This window comes from Phascolarctos cinereus, unplaced genomic scaffold, assembly GCF_003287225.1.
Source record: "Phascolarctos cinereus isolate Bilbo 61053 unplaced genomic scaffold, phaCin_HiC Scaffold_5;HRSCAF=322, whole genome shotgun sequence".
NCBI lineage: Eukaryota > Metazoa > Chordata > Mammalia > Diprotodontia > Phascolarctidae > Phascolarctos > Phascolarctos cinereus.
Genome location: NW_027555958.1, coordinates 119,425,462 through 119,445,968, shown reverse-complemented (window position 1 = coordinate 119,445,968; position 20,507 = coordinate 119,425,462). Strand labels below are relative to the sequence as shown.

The window sequence follows — 20,507 nt, the reverse complement described above, 5'->3', positions numbered from 1 at the left end:
AACTAAAATTTTATTCAACAAGTGAATTAATATTATTTTGTTGAATTGAGGCAGGTAGATGGCATAGTAGATAGAGTATTGGTCCTGAAGTCAGAAAGATCTGAGTTCAACTCTGGTCTCAGACACTTACTAGTGACCTTGGACAAGTCACTTGAAAAAAATTTTTGTGCCTCAGTTTCCTTAACTGTAAAATGGAGATAATAATAGAACCCACCTCCAAGGTCACTGTAAGGATCAAATGAGATATTTATAAAGTACTTAGCACAGTGCCTGGCACATAGTATACACTTAATAAATTCTTGTTTCCTTTCTTCCTTTTTTTTCTTCTTTCCTTTCTCATTAAATGCCCTGCCCACCACCTTGAAAAACTGTATTGAGAGAGTATTAATTTAGGCCCAATCATATCTCTAAACCTTGGCACTCTAAGCCCTATTATTTGAATAAGTGTTTCTAAGGCATTACTTCTGAATGAACTTCTATAATCAGATGACAACGCAATCATCTATTAGCATACACATATTAGAATACTCATGGTTAGGCTTGACCATTGGGAATACTTATTTAGAATGATCTATGATTTCCTAGGTATGGATATTCCCTCTTACTGATTCAAGCCACAATCCCTCTGTGCCTTATCTTTCCTATGTGACTCTTCTACATTTTACCATAAATCTGCCATGTCCTGGATTTTCTCAAACAATCTCAATTTCAATCAAATATACTTTACTATTCACCTGGCATATCTTTTGTAAAAATATATGTCCCAGTTTTGGGTTCAGAAAACATGGCCATTGCCACCTTGGATGATCTCTCCAACACACTGAAAGCCTTCCTGTTATTCTTCTATAATCAGAATTAATGTGCCACTTGGATTGTCCATCTGCTCTCTCTCATAGTCACTAAGCCACCTTGTTTAAGTCACTTCCTCAGTAGTCACTGTAAGAATTAGTTTCACTCCACTATTTTTCTTTGTTAAAAGAGAAGGTTTTATTGGTGGGAATAGAGTTATTGGGAAATGATAGTGGGTATAAAAAAATAGATGTTAATGAACTAAGAAAGTAAGAACAAGCATTATATAAGCTCATTGAGAGAAGGGACTGTTTAATTTTTGTCTTTTATCCCCAGGATGTGGGGATATATAATTCACACAGTAGATAATAAATGTCTGTTGAACTGACTTCAAGCTAAGTATGGATCAGTGTTATGTGTGATATGGCCATGAAAAGATCTAATGTCATTTAGACGTCATTAATACTGTAAGAGCATAATGTCCAGAACAAAGGAAGCTATAGGTCCACTCAACTCTGTCCTCATCAAACTAAACCTGGAATATTGCATCCAGTTGCAAATTTGGAGAAATAATATTAGCATGTCCAGAGAAGGGGAAGCCAAGATTATCAAAAGACTTCATATAGGCTATATAAAGATTCCTTGAAAGAACTGTGGATGTTTAGTCTAGAAGTGGGCATACCTCGAAGTGGAAGTTGGGTTGACGATGAGTCATCTTGCAGATACCAGAAGGGTTGTCAAGTTGGAAAAGGGATTAGAATGATTCTGTTTGGCCCTAGAAGGCAAAAGTGGGACTAATAGGTAGAAGTTATAGGGAAGGCAGATTTTGGCTCAAAATAAAAAAACTTCCTAATAATTAGAGCTGTTCAGAAATAGAACAGGCTTCCTGGAAAGGTAATAAGCTTCCTGTCACTGATGATCTTCCAGAAGAGGCTGGATGACCTTTATTGAGAGTGCTATAAAGGGTATTTGGCAGGGAAGGTGGGGGCGGAGGGAGGGTGGTGTTGAACTAGATGACCTCCAAGTTCCCTTCTATCTCTGACATTCTATGATTCTATGAAAATTCAGAAAGAATTTATCAGGCTTTCAATATTCTGCTTTATGCCCTCTTTGCATCACTTTTGAGATTTGATTGGATGCTTCTGTTTCTGTCATGTATATAATATTAAAAGAGTTATTGTTATCCCCTACAACTATTTAACTATTGAGATAGTCATTATCCAAGGAAACTACAGATCATTTCTTTGTCATACACTAAACACACTGGAAATTTTCTTCTAATTCATCAGAATAGAGGATTTTTCTAGGAAATCAAAAGTATTAATATGTCTGTTTCTCTGTCTCTCTCTGTAAAATGCATGTGTGTGTACATGTGTGTTCTCCCCTAAATTATCTATTATTGGGTTTTCCATCTCCTTTTGCATGAGTAGTCTAAGGAAGCTTTACTATTTCTAGCTGTTCATTATCACTGGGGCAAGAAGTGTGTATATATAAGGAGACTTTTCCATCCCTTTTTTTCCAGCTTTCTGCTATCCAAGCTACTGTCTTGCCATTATAAATAGGATATTTGATCAACCAAAAACTCAAATTATCCTCTAATCAGGACATGAAAGAAGCAAAGTGTTATAGGAAGCATGCTTCAGATGCAAAGTTGAGTATATCATACCACTTTCTTTTGTATATAAAACTTAGAATTATAGGTACAAGGTTGAAAAAGAGTGTATGGGGAAGCTGGAGGCAGGAGTCATAGTGTTTCAACAGGGCTAAAGTATACCTTAATCTCAATGTGTAATTAATTAGTGTGTTAATAGCATTTCTAGACAGTCATTTCTACTATTACATTTTCATTTGGAAGATTTATTTTGATACTTCAATGGATCTGTAATCTCAATCAAAGTATATATTACTTACAACAATACAAAGCAACTTATCCATGTTTCTTTTTCACATGTAAATCTTGTTCCTGTCTTCCCGAATGTAGATCCTCCAGTCAACATGCCATGAGACTTCTTCTAAATCTCTTGATCTAGGTGGATTTGGAAGACATATATAGTATATTAATTACATATAATCATGTTATATGTAATTAATTAAATCCCTGCTAGCAAAATCAGTGGCCATTAATCAGAGTACATTTCCTTTAAGAAATTTTCACTTGGGGTAGCTAGGTGGCACAGTGGGTAGAGCATTGGCCCTGGAATTAGAAGGCCCTGTGTTCAAATCCCACCTCAGACATGTATTAGCTGTGCGACCCTGGGCAAGTCACTTAATCCTGATTGTCTCCCAAAGAAAAAAGAAGACGATGTTTGTGCTTTATAGAATCTTCGGTGAGTGCCAAGAAGTCTTAATTCACTTTAGTGATCTAATTATTAGGTATTTGCCACTGTCTCACAGCACTTATAGCACACAGTAGGCACTTCATAAATGGTTGTTAAATTGAATGAAAATGGTCTTAACCTTTCCTCCTCTGCACCTCAGTTTCTCAATTATAAACAGGTATGATATTTCCTATTCTCCTACTAGTCACAGAGATTAAAAGTGGAAATTAAGTAGTCCTAGCCCATGATAATATTTGTCTCAGCTAAAGGTTTCCCTCAGACTAGTAATATATTTGATGAAAATCAGGTCTATTATTAGTAAACCTCAATTTAAACATGTAATTAGAATGCATGATTATTCATTTTAAAAGTATCACTCAAGCCTGATACAAGAATTAAGTCCTCATATTATTCATGTCAGAACCACCAATAACAAATTAGTGCCTTGATATATATACAGCCCAAGTGTCTGCAAAGGCATTAAAGAAGACAGTGTGTATGGTAGGTAAAGGACCAGCCTCAGAGTCAGAAAGACCTTAGGTGCAATTCCTGCCTAAGACACTTACCAGCTGTATGACCCTAGGCAAATCACTTAGACTCTCAGCTCCCCCCAGGCAATTGTCTAAAACTCTGAATTGTAGAAGAGGCTGCTATCTTCATTGGTGCAAGAAGTTTGCTCCTTGATACCAACAAAAGCCAGCTTTGTCCCTCCCTCCACCCCAAATCCTGAGACATTTATGTTTGTAAGTAATGATATCTTTAAAGGTTAGTCTTGCATCCTTGTAATAAATATGACGTGATAAATGTTAATTTTTGTACTAGAGGAATTATCAGCGTACAATGCATGGCACATGGGCAGCTAGGTGGCACAGCAGATTGAGCACCTGGAGTCAAGAAGACCTGAGTTCAAATGTGACTTCAGACACTTACTAGCTATGTGACCCTGGGCAAGTCACTTAACCCTGTTGGCCTCAGTTTCCTCACCTGTGAAATGAACTGGAAAAGGAAATGGCAAATCACTCCAGTATCTCTGCCAAGAAAACCCCAGTGGAGTCATGAAGAGTCAGACGCAACTTAAAATAACTAAACATGACAACAAGCCTGTATTTCATCAGAGTGATGCTATGAGAAAACATTGTACCTATATGAACTTGTATCATTTTACCCAGTGAATTGTATAGATGCATCATAAGTTTTCAGGAAGTCTTTGGGATCATTTGATATAGTTTTAAATCAGTAGAAAAAGACAAATCCTTTTGTTCTTAGTTTCTTAACCTCTCAATTCCCCCAGGCAACTGCAGAAGGGGTAACTATCTGCATTGGTACAGGAAGTTTCCTCATTGGGATTTAATAACTATGCCAACACTATATTAACCACTATACCAACAAAATCATAGTAGGTCAAGCTTTTCTCCTGCTCCCTCTCCAAAAATCCTACTGCATTTGTTTTTTGTAAGTAGCGATAATTTTTAAGAATAGTCTTGCAACCCTTTGTTTTCCATTACAGTTCCCTCTATGATCTCTTTTTCATAGACACAGCACACTCAGGGGAAATTGGTACCAAGAAGAAAGTAAAAAGATTGCTGAGCTTTCAACGATATTTCCATGCATCCCGGCTACTCCGAGGAGCTATACCTCCTTCCCCTCTGCACTTCCTGGATGAAGACTACCTGGGTCAGGCAAGGGTAGGAAGCTTTTCTCTGTTGGCCTTTCTCAGAAGTGTAATGGGCTGATATTCTTTCTTAATTTACTATTCTAAAATACAACAGTCAGAGGAAAACTCAATATTTTCCCCTGAGGATCACCTAATATTTTCCCCTGCAACGACTCTATGCTCAAAGCCTGGGTTTATTTGTACAGCACAAAGTGGAATGGAGAGTTGGCAATTATCAAGCGAATTTTGATTCACCAAAATGTTTTGCCACGATGAATTATCCAGCCAGATTTTCTACCCTCAAATTAACCCAATAAATCCTCCACTCCATTTTATGTTATAAATGTAACCTAAATAAGGAAGAGTAGTTTATTCCAGATGAACTGAATTCAAATCCCTTGTACCATAACTCTCCGAATATTATTGACTGGAGTTTTTGAAGAAGTTCAGAAAAGTTTCTCCTAGTAGTTTCATAAAAACTTCTTTAATACTTGTCTATGAGTATAAGAACAACCTGTTAGCAATACCCACCCTGCCTCCCTCCCCTCCCCAACAGATAAATTGATAGATGAATAGATAAACTTTTACTTTCTACATATTTGCCTATATATACATATGCATGTGTATACATATATACATACATGTTATATATACACATACATGTGTATATACACATGTGTGTATATACACATGCATGTTGTTTCTCACAGTAAAGAGTTCCTTGCTGTTGGGGATTCTTTCAGTTTTTTCTTTTGTTCCTGGCACCTAGTAAAGATTTAATAAATGCTCCTCGAATAGGCTTGAGTGGAAAAAAGAAGTTTGGCAATATGATGTCACAATAAAAGGTCCCATGTGATCACTGGCTAATGATGGAGGTTTGTAAACTGAAGACCCACCACATAAATGTAAACTTTTGTTATCAGTCCTATATATTTGTGTTTTGAGTCAGTCTAAGGGGTGATGATTTCTACTCTTAAAATGCAATAAGTTGAATTAACAACAATGAGTTAAAACAAGGAGGGGGGTTGGAAATAGGTGATTACTCTTCAAGTCCTTCAGAGTTGAGGTATTCATTGTTTTCCTTGAAATATTATGAATTCCTGGAACATCAGAAATGCCATTTTCAGATTAATACATTTCAAAGCAAAATAAATTATTTTAAAATTATGTTCCACATCTCTGTTCCATTAGCCTGGATAATCAAGAACTCAATATCCCAATATTTGTTGAATAAATTTACTATATGCTCATTACTGGTTTTGATGTCATTTTTAGTTGGAGATAACATTTCCAGCCAGGGCTATTGATTGTAGCTTGCCATTTGGACCACACTCATACAAATAAATTCAAATTATATTAGAATTTAGTTAAGATTTGTTCTTTTGGAACCCAGTTTTTAAGAGAATGTGTCTATGATGCTTCCTTCAGCTGTATAAAAGCTTAGCACTTTTTTATTGTTTAATGTAATTATTTATCAAAGGCAGCTTTACAATCTGTAACATGACTCATCTGTTCTGCTGTTTGCTATTTGTATTTTCAGCATATGCTCTCCAAAGTGGGAACGTGGGATTTTGACATCTTCTTATTTGATCGCTTGACAAATGGTAAGTCATCTAAAAGAATTCTCTTTGGAATAGAAGCCTTAGCTTACAACAATTTCCATGAGATTATTTACTTATTAATCACCCTGGATTGCATTTCCTGTTTGTTTTGGAGTTCATTTTTTTTAAACATTTTTCATAAATCTAAAAATCAATCCTCATTGCTGGCCAGACTCAATCATTCTTCCACTGCTCTGGACACACATGGAGACTTCATTACATAAACAGGGTCAGAGTGAGAAAAGTTAGAAATGAATCTGTTCCCATAGTCTTAAGCTGTTTCCTACTCCTCCCCCTTCTTTTTTTCTTTGAGAAGCAGCTGTGGTACAGTGGAAAGTGGACAAGATCTGGACTTAGGAGACAGATTGGTTTGAATCCCGCCTCTGACAATTACTAGCTGTATGACCATGGGCAAGTCACTTCAACCTAAATCAATTTGCCTCATCTGTAAAGTGGAGATACCTGTCATATATAGCTTATAGAATTATTATGAAGACCAAAGCAGGTAATTTATATAAAATGCTTTAAAAAATCTTAAAATATAGCAGTTAGCATATATATATTAGCCCTTATCTACATTTGTTGTTTCAATAAAAAGTTACTTACCATCTGACCATTTATCATTTTTAGTTTTGTTAATATCTTTTGCTTTTCTATCACTTTCATTTCTGAATATGCCCCAACTTTATGTTCTGATTATTTACCACAATTATTTAACACTTTTAAAAATCACAGACTAGATTTCTTCTGAAAGAACCCCTGGTCAAATCTTGAGAGCACAGCGAATCAATGGTATATTAGGCTTTATAGGCAAGCCAAACAAAATCAGTTGTCCCTATTTTTATGACAAGAAAGTGGTCCATTTTGGTAAGCATTCTGGACTTAGAGACAGGAAGATCTGAGTTCAAATTCTACCTCAGTCCCTCACTAGCTGTGTGACCCTAGGCAAATCACTTTAAACCTCTTTTAGCTTTAGTTTTCTTATCTGCAAAATTGGGGTAATAATAGCATCTACTTTATAGGGTCGTTGTGAGGATCAAGTGAGATAATATATGTATTTGCAAAAAGAGATCTGCAAACCATAATATGCTATATATGTGCTTATCATCATCATCATCATCATCATCATCATTACTAATGATACTACTGTCAGGAAGCAAGACTGTTGTAAGGCTAAGCCATGAAAGGGTAAACAGGCACTGTCACTTAGAGTTCCAGGGGTAAAGTTCCTTCCATGTGTCTCACTGTTACAGGTACACCTGAGATGAAAAGTAATTCATTGCAATTGCAAGAGGCATTTATTGATTTCAGGAAATGGTAACATGATGACTGGTATATGGGAGTTAGTGTTAAGGAAGACAAATCTTGTTTCAAAGGAGTGGGGTAGACTAAAACTAGCACTCTTTTTGCTACACCATAGTGGAAAAGGCAAGACCATGGCAACATTACTGGGTATTGGCATTGGTTCTCCACCCTTTATGACAATTGTGGTTTGTGGGGTATTTCTATTGTTGGCAACAGGCTTGTTGTTGAGTCATTTTCAGTCATGTCCAACTGTTCATAACCCCATTTGGGGTTTTCTTGGCAAAGATGCTGGAGTGGTTTGCCATTTCCTTCTCCAATGTGTTCCCAATTTACAGATAAGGAACTAACACAAACAAGGTTAAAAGCCATGATGATACTGTAAAAGTATATTCAGCCTAGAATGTATTGATCTGAATCACATCAACTGAGCAAAAAAGAGGTACCAATCTATGGGCAACTTAACAGTGATATATGCCTGGAAATAATATCATAGGGCAGATTGTCAGAGGATTTAACAAAAACTGTTGTATTCATTTGTACAAATATATTTGACATTATCAGGAAAAGCGCTTGATGTACTATAGTTACTTTTTAGGTAGGATTATATGATTGTGCTAGAAAATAAGAAGAAAAGAAAAAGTAGGGTCTACCCAGGGGTCTGCTGGAACCAGCTTATGAGAGCTAATTGTGTAAGCATTTACAGATCACAAATCACTACAAGTCAGGGCTCAAGTTGTTGTTTTATTGATTATCTAGAATTAAGAAAATGTTAATAGTGCAGATCAAACTCAAAAACCATGTGTACATGCTTTTTTTTGGAGACCCCAGTTGTTAAACATTTAACAATACACCCCTATATTGATCCATAAATATTACTTGAGCTCAGCAAAAGTGTAACAGAATGAAATCATCACCAGACTGAAGGCCCAGTAACTGGAGTCTAATGATAACAATGATGATGAGGAGGATGATAACTGGTATTTAGATAGCATTTTAAGATTTGCAAAGTGCTTTATGATCAATATTTCATTTAAGCTTCATAAAACACCTACATCTACTCTATAATTTAGGTCCCCAAATGAATTAAGTGCTTGAGTGGCTAACCAATCCAAAAATGCCAGAAATTTACCCAATAGTCTTCTGATTTTTTCTCGTTTGATCCATGTAACATTACCCTGGGAAGTAGGTACTGTTATTATCCTCATTTTACAGTTGAAGAAACTGAGGCAAACGAAGGTTAAGTGATTTACCCATAGTTATACAGCCATTAAGTACCTAAAGCTGGATTTGAACTCATATCTTCCTGATTCCAAGCCCAGTACTCTATCCACTCTGCCACCTAGATGCCTCCTTGATGTATACAAATGATCACAATGTCAATCTCACATTTATGTCAGTTTGATTTATAAAAAGATTATGATGTTTTTGTTCCCAAATGATGTGAATAATAGAATTTAAGTATTATAGAGAATAACTAGTCCAACTCCTTCATTTTAGAGGTAAGCAAATTGAAATCAAGAGAATTTCGATGCTTTCCCCAAAATTATACAACTAGTAAGCAGCATAGCAGTGCTTTGGCCCAAGGTCATATTCTTTTCACTATGCCACATTATTTTAATGTAAATACATGAAGTTTTAACATATCACAAGTGGTCTCCCAGAATTTCATCATATAAGTATATGCCTAACGTATTATGTGTGTATATGTATTATATAATGAAATTATCACAAGTAGTCTCATAGAATATCGTTATATAATTATATATCTAGCACAGATGTGGAGCAGCAAAGTAGCACAGTGGATAGAGCACTGGGCTCGGAATCAGGAAGACATGTCTTCCTGAATTCAAATCTGGCCTGAGATACTAGCTGTGTGACCCTGGGCAAGTCACTTAACCCTGTTTGCCTCAGTTTTCTCATCTGTAAAATGAGCTGGAGAAGAAAATGGCAAAGTACTCCCATATTTTTGCCAAGAAAACCCCAAAAATGGGTCACAAATAATCAGACAAGACTAAAAATGAATGAACAACAAAATGCATATACGTATACGTATATAGACAAGGATAAAAATAGATATAGAGATAGATATCCATTATAGCCTGGCATAGTTGATAGAAAGCCTTTAAAGCCAGGAAAACTTTGGTTCAATCGTGCCTCTGACACATATTGGCCATGTGACCCTGACAAATCACTTAACCTCTCTAGCTATGCTGGAAAATGCTCCAGACAATTCTTTTTAAGACTATACTTTTCAGGGGCAACTAGGTGGTGCAGTGGATAGAGCACCAGCCCCGGAGCCAGAAGGACCTGAGTTCAAATCCAGACTCAGACACTTAACACTTACTAGCTATGTGACTCTGAGCAAGTCACTTAACCCTGATTGCCTCACCAAAGGAAAAGAAAAAGACTATACTTTTCAGAGAAGTTGTCCATTTGCTCAGGTAGAGGGAGTTTCCTATATTAATGAAATCATATCTAGTTCCTATCCCGTTTTCAGTAAAGCTTTTGACAAAGTCTCTCTTTCCATCCTTGTGGACAAGACAGTGAGACGTGAGTTGGATGATAGTACAGTTGGGTAGACTCTATACCATTTGAATAAAGAGATTCGAAGTGCCACCATTGATGGGTCAATGTCAACCTCAAGGGAAATCTCTGCATTACCACATGGATTCACCCAGGGCTCTGTGCTCATGAACATTTATAACATGATTTAAATGGAAGGTTTACTTGGCTTCTTATCAAATTTGCAGAAGACAAAACTGGAAGAAATAGTTAACTCCTTGGAATCCAGAGTCATTAGTTAATCCACAAGAATTTATTGGGCATTTACTATGGGCTACTATGCACAGCTCAGTTCCATTATTAGTAAAATGGACATAATGACACCTGTCATACCCACCTCACAGAGTTATTCATCTCCAGTCATCCTGAACTATATCTGGCCACTGAACTCAGAGGGCTCCAGAGGAGAAAGTGAGACCTCCCCCATTTAAATCCAATTCACTTGAAAGTCATGGCATCATCTTCCTGATGTCATGGTCTTCTTCGAGAATGAAGGACAAACAACAACAACTATGGACAGCTAGGTGGCACAGTGGATAGAGTGACAGGCCTGGAGTCAGGATGACTCATCTTCCCGAGTTCAAATCTGGCTTCTGACACTTACTACCTGTGTAATCCTGAGCAAGTCACTTAACCCTGTTTGCCTCAGTTTCCTCATCTGTAAACTGAGCTGGAGAAAGAAATGGCAAACCACTCTAGTATCTTTGCCAAGAAAACCCCAAATGGGGTCATGAAGAGTCAGACATGACTGAAACAACTGAACAACAAAAAATTGCTACTATGTTAGGTGCTATGGGTAGAAAGGTAAGAGTGAAACAGTTCCTACCCTCAAGGAGCTTATGATCTAGCAAGGGGAGATAACATGTACATGTAGATAGATATAGAGAGAGATATAGATATGTAGATATAGATAGATACAAAACAGATAGAAAATAGATAAATGGTAATGGTGTAGGGAGGAGACACTAACAGTTAGAGTCATGTTGTTAAAAGCAACATTTCAGAAATATCTTGACAGTCTAGAACGAAGGGTAAAATCCAGTAAAAATGCAATGTAATGAAAGTAAATATAAAGTCTCGCACTTGGGCTCAAGAAACAAGTACAGGATGAGAAAGACATGACCAGAAAACAGTTCATTTGAAAAATATTTGGGAATTTGTGTGGACTTGAAGCTCAACAGTGTGACATTACAATAAAAATATGCTAATTATGAAGAAGGCTTTATTAAGAGAGATAGCATCTAGAGTAAGGGAGCCAGTAGTCACTTTGTGGTCCATACTAGTCAGAACACTTCTGTAGAGCAGTGTTCTGTTCTGGATGTTAGAAAGGATGTTGACAAGCTGCCATCGACAATTTGGAGGAAAGGGAAGGAGATCACAATAGGGAGAGAACTAGACATAATGCAATATGTGAATCAGTTGATATGTAATCATGAAAAATGCAGGATGTCTTCAAGATTGGAAGTGATGATGTATGAGATTTCAGATTAATTTTCCTCGTCCCCAAAGAGCAAAGCTTCCTTAAAATGAATATTTGTATAAAAATGGCATGGGCTGCCCCAGGGACTGTCCCAAAGATGGTAGATTCTCTTTTACTGGAAGCATTCCAACACAAATGGTTGACGCTTATTGGTGATGTTGAGATAATTCCTGCTCAAGTGCCAATTAGAATACCACTGAGGTCTCTTCCAACTCTGAAATTCAGTGTTTCTGTGATGATTTGTTTTGTTTTGTAGATGGAACCTTTCTCAGTGGCAAAAGAACATGAAAGAAAACCCCAAATGGGGTAATGAAGATGACCACATTGTTCTTTTGCCATTGAGAAAAGTTCCATCTACAAAGCAAAACATAGTAAAAAAAAGAAAATGAGCTATGTTCATTTCCAGCCAAGCCTCAGAACAATAAATCCCCTCATAAACCTGCCTGAATATAACTGAATATCACACAGGTAGCTATGAGCTAAAGAAAATTGCATACTTTACCTGGCTGAAAAATAATAAAAATAAAAAGAGGTCATATTATGTGGTGGTGAAATTTTGTTAAGTGAAATTCAATTTTCTGGTAGATTAGCTAAAATAACTTTTTGTACATAAAAGATACAGATATTCTTACGATTTACTCTATAGTCAAATGACTGGCTATATAATGTATGATAATAGAATAATGAAACTGATAATACTCAAACTTAATTGGTTACTATAAGGAAAGGACCAAATATGGAATCAAAAGACCTGGGTTCAAATTGTGATTTTGACATTTGCATCCTGTGTAACTGTGGGCAAGGTGTTTAGCTTCTGAGCCTTGGTTTCCTCATCTGTAAAATGAGGGATTTAGAGCAGATGATCTCTTTTTTTTTTTTTTAGGCAATGGGATTAAATGACTTCCCAGGGTCACACAGCTAGGAAGTGTCAAGTGTTTGGTCTGAGTCCAGATTTGAATTCAGGTCCTCCTGACTTCAGAGCCGGTGCTCTATCCACTGCGCACAGATGATCTCTAAGGTCTCACCTAACTCTACATATATGCTCTCATAATAATGCTAAGAAACCTCATTTTCATTGTATTAATTATAAGAGCAGTCTCATGTTATAGCAATAGATAATTATAATAATTATAATAGCATTTATATAGTATCTACTACGCACCAGTGCTAAGCACTTGACAAATATTATCTCATTTGATTCTCACAACAACCCTGTAGTGAAAATACTATCACTATCTGCATTTTATAGTTGAAGAAACTGAAGCAAACAGAGGTTAAGTTACTTGCATGAGGTCATGCATCTAGTACATGTCTCAGGCTGGATTTGAGCTCAGGTCTTCCTGATCCCCCAGCCAGTATTTATCCACTGTACCAAAAGTACTCTCCTTACAACAACCTGTGACATAGGGAAACTGGACCGTTGTAGAGAACTCCTGGTGAGGAAACCAGGGTCCCCCAGCCAGTATGTGTTAAAGGCAGGATTTGAGTGTTGTCCTTCTGAGTCTGAGGCCAACTATCACTATATAGCAGTTCTCAAAGTACACTATCAAAGTCTGGTGTGGCATTGCTGCTCTTTAGATCCCGAGACTCTTTCAGGGGGAGCTGCCAGGTCAAAACTCTTTTCATAATAATACTAAGACATTATTTGCCTATCAAAATACTCCTCCCTTTTCCAACTACATATCTCTGTTAGGCCAGATTTTCTTCCTATACTTCAACCAAAACAGCATACTGCAACAGATTGGATGCAGAAACAGATGTGCGAATCCAACTGTCTCCTATTAAGCAAGACATTCTAGAGATTTGTAAAAATATGTAAAACAATGCCACTCTCTTCACTAAATTGTGTTTTGTTTTGGAAAATAGTTATTTCCATTAAATATCTTATTTGTTAACATAAAATGGGCTTATTATTTTTTTAAATTAAAAAATTTTAATTTATCCATTTTAATTTCTACTATAGAAAATATCTGTAGATATGATCCACACAAACAAAAGTTCTTTGGGATTTGGGGTCTTCAATAATTTTTAAGAGTTGTAAAGAGGTCTTGAGACCAAAAATTTGAGAAATACTAAACTACATGAAGCTGCTTTTCTTATGCCCATTTTTGACAGATGAGGCAACTGAGATTCTGAGAGGTTATATAACTTGCCAATGGCCATTAAATGATAGATTATCTGAAACAGATTTTTGAAACCAGGTCTCAGAGCTTCTAGTCCAATGCTGTGATGCACACACACAAACACACACACACACACACGATTACACATATACATACACATACACACACACATATAAAATGTATGTATATTATATACATACATATGTAGTATTATCACAGCTGTTTCTACTGCTATTCACCCAAAGTAGTCATTAAATATTTATTAAGGACTTACTGTGTGCTAAGTAGATAAAAGATAGCATAAGAAGCTGTCTCATATTTTGTTTTACTATAACAATCTTCATGAAAATATTATCTTCCCCATATCAAAAGTCAGGGGGAAAAAACCTAAAGTGATTATCTCCATATATATGTACAGTGGTACCTTCATTTTACCATTTAAATCTAATTATTTTTCAAATTAATTAGTATTTCAGATTGCTTTCTAGTTTTTTTATTTGTTTTTTATTCACCCCTGTAAGACATAGCAAATATACATTTGTAGCATGACTAGCAAGACTAGGAACTTGACCTAACACTGACCTGTAGGAGGAGTGGCATAGTGGGTAGAGGGACCACCTTTGGAACCCAGAATACCTGGGGTTCAAGTCCTTCCTTCCTCTGACACAAGTTACCCTGATCAAAATCTCTCTGTGTGCCAGGTGACTAATTCTTTGAGATGATAAGACACAGCACTGGTGGCAATCTGCTTTGGTGAGAGGACATTTCCTTACCAGGATTTTCTTCTGCCAATAAAATCACAGGTCTAGCCCCACACTGTTACCAGCAGAGCTGTATATATGGCGGCAGCTTTGTTATCACCATGCACTTCCACACTGGGAATGCAGCTATACATTATGTCCATCTATTATAAAAATAAAACAAAATAAAAGCTACAATATTTCTTCATAAATTTCACACTGACATTCTCTACCAATAGGCAGGAGTGTGTGTGTGTGTGTGTGTGTGTGTGTGTGTGTGTCTTAATGAGTAAATTTTCCCTCAGTACCCCAATTTCAAATTTTAACCTAGTTCTTTCTGAATGACTCTTGAAAATACCCCCATCATGTTTTTTGTCAAGATTTTTGAAGTCAAGAGGACTAATGTATTTGACATATTTATGCTATATATACTTTTTTGAAACAAAAAAAAAGTAAATGAAAGGTTCTTATGCTCATAACAGCAGCTTTCATCTTTAATTTGTTATTGATATTATTATTAATTGAATTTAGCATAGGGAGTTCCTATGAAGGTTAATTTAGCTCAGGGAAACCTAAGTTAGGCGAGGCCATGTTGGTGTCCTCATTCTTCCTTAAATGTTTCAAAAATAAGGTGGAACATTAATTCCATTAGAGCAGGGATTCTTAACCTCTTTTATGTTATGGACCCCTTTGGGAATCTGGTGAAACCTATGGACCTCTTCTTAGAATAATGTTTTTAAATGCATCAAATAAAATACACAGGTTTATAAAAGAAACCAATAATAAGGGAAAAAATGAAATATGAAGAAAATAAAGATCTAATTTTCTTCCATCCAAGTTCACAGACCCCCTGAAACTCAATGCACAGCCCTCTCAAGTATTTATGGACACCAGATTAAGAAGCCTAGCCTTAGAGGAGGTTTGATACCAGATCCTGTGAACATCTCTTTGTTTACTGACATTCACATCTTCCTTTAGGAAACAGCCTGGTCACATTGCTATGCCATCTCTTCAACAGCCATGGGCTTATTCATCATTTTCACTTAGACATGGTGACCTTACATAAGTTTTTAGGTAAGTAATTTCTTCTGTGTTTCCAAATAATTAAAAGGGGCACAGCTTACTTTTCAATGTGAAGGGCCAGCAGTCTCTAACAGCCTGATGTTGTGAGGGCCCAGATTTAGTCATCATTCTTAAAAAGTTGATGTAGGAAAAGACTAGTAACTAGTGAAGAATGATCTACACTCATTTACAAGAAATCAGATGACAAGAAATTCTTTGCCTTGATAAATTCAAAAATTCAGCCATCATTTTTAACTATCTACTTGTGCAAAGCTGTGAGAAATAGCAAGATAAACATGATATATTCACTTACCTCAAGAAGCTTTGCACTCTATTAAGGCAGATGAGGCTTATACAAAAATAGCTACAATGGAAAATGAACATACATGGTATAGAATGCCATATGAAAGTTTCAAGGAAGAAATATATAAGTAAAATTACAATAAACAGAGCTAAGAGGAGATTCTTTTTTTAATTTTATTTATATTTTTTTAAATTTATGAAATAAAACAAGCGTTTCCATAACATAGTATAATAAAAAGAAAGATGGTTGCTCATGATATTGCAAATCTGTTATGCATAACTTGCTATTCCTTTTAAATACATAATGAAGTTATATAAATTTCTTTTTTGAGATTCTAAGCACAAGGAATGGCATGAGCAAAGATGGTTAATGGAGTGTTTAGTTAATGACTGATTGATTGATTTAGTTATTGACAGTGATTAGGCAGGATAATAAAGTACATGAAGGGGAGTAGGGTGAAATATGGCAGAAATGTGAAAGACGTGAAAAGTGAAAGCTAGGAGGAGTTGGACCTAGGTTGCAAAGGATCTTCTATCCCATGATAAGGAATTTGTACTTTATTTGGTAGGCAATGGATAAGCATTGCAAGATTTGTGGCAGACAACTGGACGTGAGCAAGGCTATATGTTATCTGTGTAATGGTATGAAGAGTAGACCAGAGAAACTGAAAGAGCAGTTCCAATGCTATCACAATAGTCCATGAAGACTATTAGGGATAATTGCAGGCGCAGAAAAGATGACATGGAGGGAAACGGTTAACAGGATTTGGCAACTGAATGGATGTTGGGATGGAGGTAGAGGAAAGAAAGAGTGATCACTCATATTTCAAGCCTGAGTGACTAGGAGGACAGTAATGCTATCAGCAGAAATTGAGGGGCTAAAAGAAGAGGTGAATTTTGATAACATGAAGAGTTCAGTTTGAGGCATGCCCAGCTGGAGATGTCAATAGGACAGAGAGGAGAAAATGTCCAGCAGACTGTTAGAAATATGGAGTTAGAAAGTAACCTTAATTTTTCAATAAGTTCATTTGTTCGTTACCATGTAGCATAGATAGCTGTTTTGGCTTCTAGCATATTTTCAATTATCTACCTGGGGATTATCGAGGGTACATTTTATATTCCGAAGTGGCTTCCCACTGCCACCTATCATGTTTCTAAAGTACTTTCTGCTAACCATTAGTAGATTTGTTCTCAGAAAATCCAAACTCATTTTAATACAAGCCCCAGAAAACTATAATTGTGAAATGAATTTTCTGTGGGAGAAAGGGGAGGAAGGCTGTCACATAATACACTCATTCCAATAGAAATGTGTGGAAATATCCATAGTCCTATTTTCCTCCCACAAGTACAGCCAATCTAGAGTTAATTACATGTGGCTATGGAAAAGAGATGCTATGAATAAAAGTATTTTGTGTGGTTAGTTTTTATTTCTCTAAAAAGGGTTTTACAGAGATATTTTAAAAGTTTTCTTGGACTATACTGATCCATTCACATGAATAACCGAAAATGTCAAATAATTATACTAAGAACAAATAAAGATTACAATAGTTGGGTAACCTAAATAATATAAAATTCCAGAGTAAATGGCATAGCATGCATCCCTCAAGTATATGTGACATTTGCAGTCCTCAATAGTCATAGTACACATGTTGACTATTTTGTACCTTAAAGTCAGCCTAGTTATAAGCCTACTAGACTAAGGGATATAGTAAATAGCAAACCAAATACGCCTTCCTCTTCTGTCCCCTCCCCCTATCACCTTTAATTCAAAGAGTTCTCTGTGCCTAGAAGAAGACAGCAGGAGTGTAGGGATAAGATGATAATTTGACCTTAACAAGGTGAAAACAAACCCAAATCCCCACTTGGATCCACTCTATAACTCGAGTTCCAGCCCAAAGCAAGCAAGAGTCCCAGGTACACATATTTGCCTGAAGTCAGTGTGTATTAGGCCAGCAGTAAACGACCCTTTGGAGATCAGTAACTTTATGCTGCTACTAAATTTTTTAAAGGAAAATACCTTGATGACATATTGCTCATAAATGGCAGCACCTTAAAATAATTACATGATACTGTGGAGTAAATGTGCTCTTTTCTACATATTTATTTTACTTCTGAATGAAAGCCTTCATGAGAGCAAGAAAGGGGTGATTTATGAAGGAGGTCAGGAATTCTCTAGGGCCTCACAAATCCTTTTAGTCCCTTTCCCCAAACCCCCACCAAAAAAAAAAAAAAAGAACCAGTAAGATTGCCAAGCATGCAAACTATATAGATTTGTAGAAGGTCCCTAGGCTGCACAACTTCTATATGTCAATATTTTTAAAGAAAAATGACTCCCAGATCCTAGTGAAATACTTGTGTAAGCTTTTGGAAATGCCTTAGAAGGTGATGGTGTATAATCCTGACCTTTGCTTACCTGCCAGTTATGGTTCAAGAAGATTACCATAGCCAAAATCCTTATCATAATGCTGTCCACGCTGCTGACGTCACCCAGGCCATGCACTGCTTTCTAATGGAGCCTAAGGTAAGATGCTATGACATAACTGCTTTTCCGTGACCATCTGGAAACCTCGATAAATTGATTTTGTTACTTCAGTTAACAGCCATTACATTAGAAAAACTTAGTTTCATATCTTTTACAAAATTAATTATAGAAATAACAAAAAATTATTTAAACATTTTAAAGTCAGTAAAAACACTTTTTATCTACATTGGCTCATTGACCTTTACCTCAGACCCTGTGAGGTAGACGCCATTATCATTCTCGTTTTACAAGTCGGTGAACTGAGGCTCAATAAGGTGAATCAGGAAGCCAACAAACATTTATTAAATGCCTGCTATGTTCCAGGCACTGTACTAAATGCTGGACATAATGAATTTTTAAAAAGAAAAACAGCCCCTGACCTCCAAGAGCTTACAATATTATGGGGGAAGACAACACATAAAAGGGACTGAAAAGGAGAGAGATGTGGCAATGGTGGAAATGTCATAGTGCAGTCAGATGAGAGATAAAGAGATGTTTTGAGCTGCGCTCCCTCCTTAAATGGAGCTTTTAGACTCCGTGGCTCCACCTTCCAATCAGAGCGTCAGAGAGTGGTGAGAGACTAAAGGGATCTTGCAAGACGATAGTGTTTTCCCAATAACGAGTTCTCCAGGGCATGGTGGAAAAGTCAGAGGAGTCTCAAAGTATTGAAGCCAAGTGAGAAATGAGGAGAGGTCACGACCTTACCAAGGGCCATGTATCTAGTGAATGTCTAAAGTGGAATTTGAACCCAAGACTTCTTGACTCCAAAAGAGGTAGTTCATATTCCACATTGCCTAAATCAATGTGGCTCAATAAGACATAGTATTGATAGGCAAGGAAAGCCCTTTCATTTCTGCAATAACAAAGAATGAGGATATGTTCATAAACATTAATAAGCAATTACGTATAAATGTTGTATATTTCAAGAAATCAATCAAAAAGCTTTTATTAAGTACTTACTACCTGATGATTGTTGCTGTTGAGTCATTTCAGTTGTGTCTGACTCTCCGTGACCCCATTTGGGGTTTTCTTGGCAAAGATCCTGGGGTGGTTTGCCATTTCCTTCTCGAACTCATGAAGAGGAGTCTTCCTGACTTCAGGCCCAGCACTCTAGCCACTGTGTCACCTAGCTACCCTACAGCACTACCTACCTGCCCCGTAAGCTGTTATACCTATATTTTAAGCCATGGTCCAGAAATCTAGATCTCATTCACAAACATCATCATCTTAGCCTATTTGTTAGTAAGTATTTGAGGCTGCATTTGAACTCAGGTCCTTCTGATTCCAGGGCCAGTGCTCTATCCACTGCCCCACCTAGCTGCCACTATTTGCCAGGTGCTGTGCTAAGCCCTGGAGATACAAAGAAAGGAAAAAGTAATCTCTGCCCTCAATGAGCTCATATTCTAATGGGGGTGACAATATTTAAACAAATAAACAGGAACACTGAAGATTAGATGGAAGATAATTTCAAAGAAGAAGGCACAAGACGACCATCTTTTCCTTATTATGCATTAGAAAAAGCTTCATTTGGAGAAAACTGTTCCCCACAGTAAACTGTATGGCATATATATTACACTTAGTTGGTAAATATGTAAAGTACTTGGAAGTGGGCATTTGTCACCAACAAATACCAGTGATTTCACTGACCTGAGAAAACATATTGAGTCATACTAGAGATTAATTCATGGCTTCTGATCTCCAAAATGAACTTAGAAGTACTTCAGACTAAAATTATGATTACTGTAGGACAAACATGACATAGTGTGTTCTGAGCATAACTCCAAGACATCAGAGTTGGTGAGGAATCATGGTGATGTGACAAAGACAAAATTGAAGGAACATGCCCTTCATAAAGCAGGTGACTCTACCCTAGAATCCAAGTTATTTCGAGGCACAATTATGCATAACCTGGTATCTGAGAATCAAATACTGACTTGATTATTTTAAATTTTAAAACAATTCCCCAACACTACATACCTGGACAAATCATTTCACTTCTTCAGGCTTCAGATTTCTGACCTCCAAAACATTTAAATTAGTTGGTCTCAA

General features: G+C 36.6%; 1 protein-coding gene across 2 annotated transcripts in view; it reads left to right on the top strand.

Annotated features, from left to right (window-relative positions):
- PDE7B (phosphodiesterase 7B) overlaps window positions 1-20,507 on the top strand; it is a 462,623-nt gene that overhangs the window by 397,753 nt on the left and 44,363 nt on the right. For both annotated transcript variants that reach the window (XM_020987127.2, XM_020987130.2), the window contains 4 exons: window positions 4,641-4,792; window positions 6,302-6,365; window positions 15,551-15,646; window positions 18,358-18,458. In XM_020987127.2, the coding sequence (XP_020842786.1) occupies window positions 4,641-4,792; window positions 6,302-6,365; window positions 15,551-15,646; window positions 18,358-18,458 (413 nt within the window). The remainder of the gene's footprint in view (window positions 1-4,640; window positions 4,793-6,301; window positions 6,366-15,550; window positions 15,647-18,357; window positions 18,459-20,507) is intronic.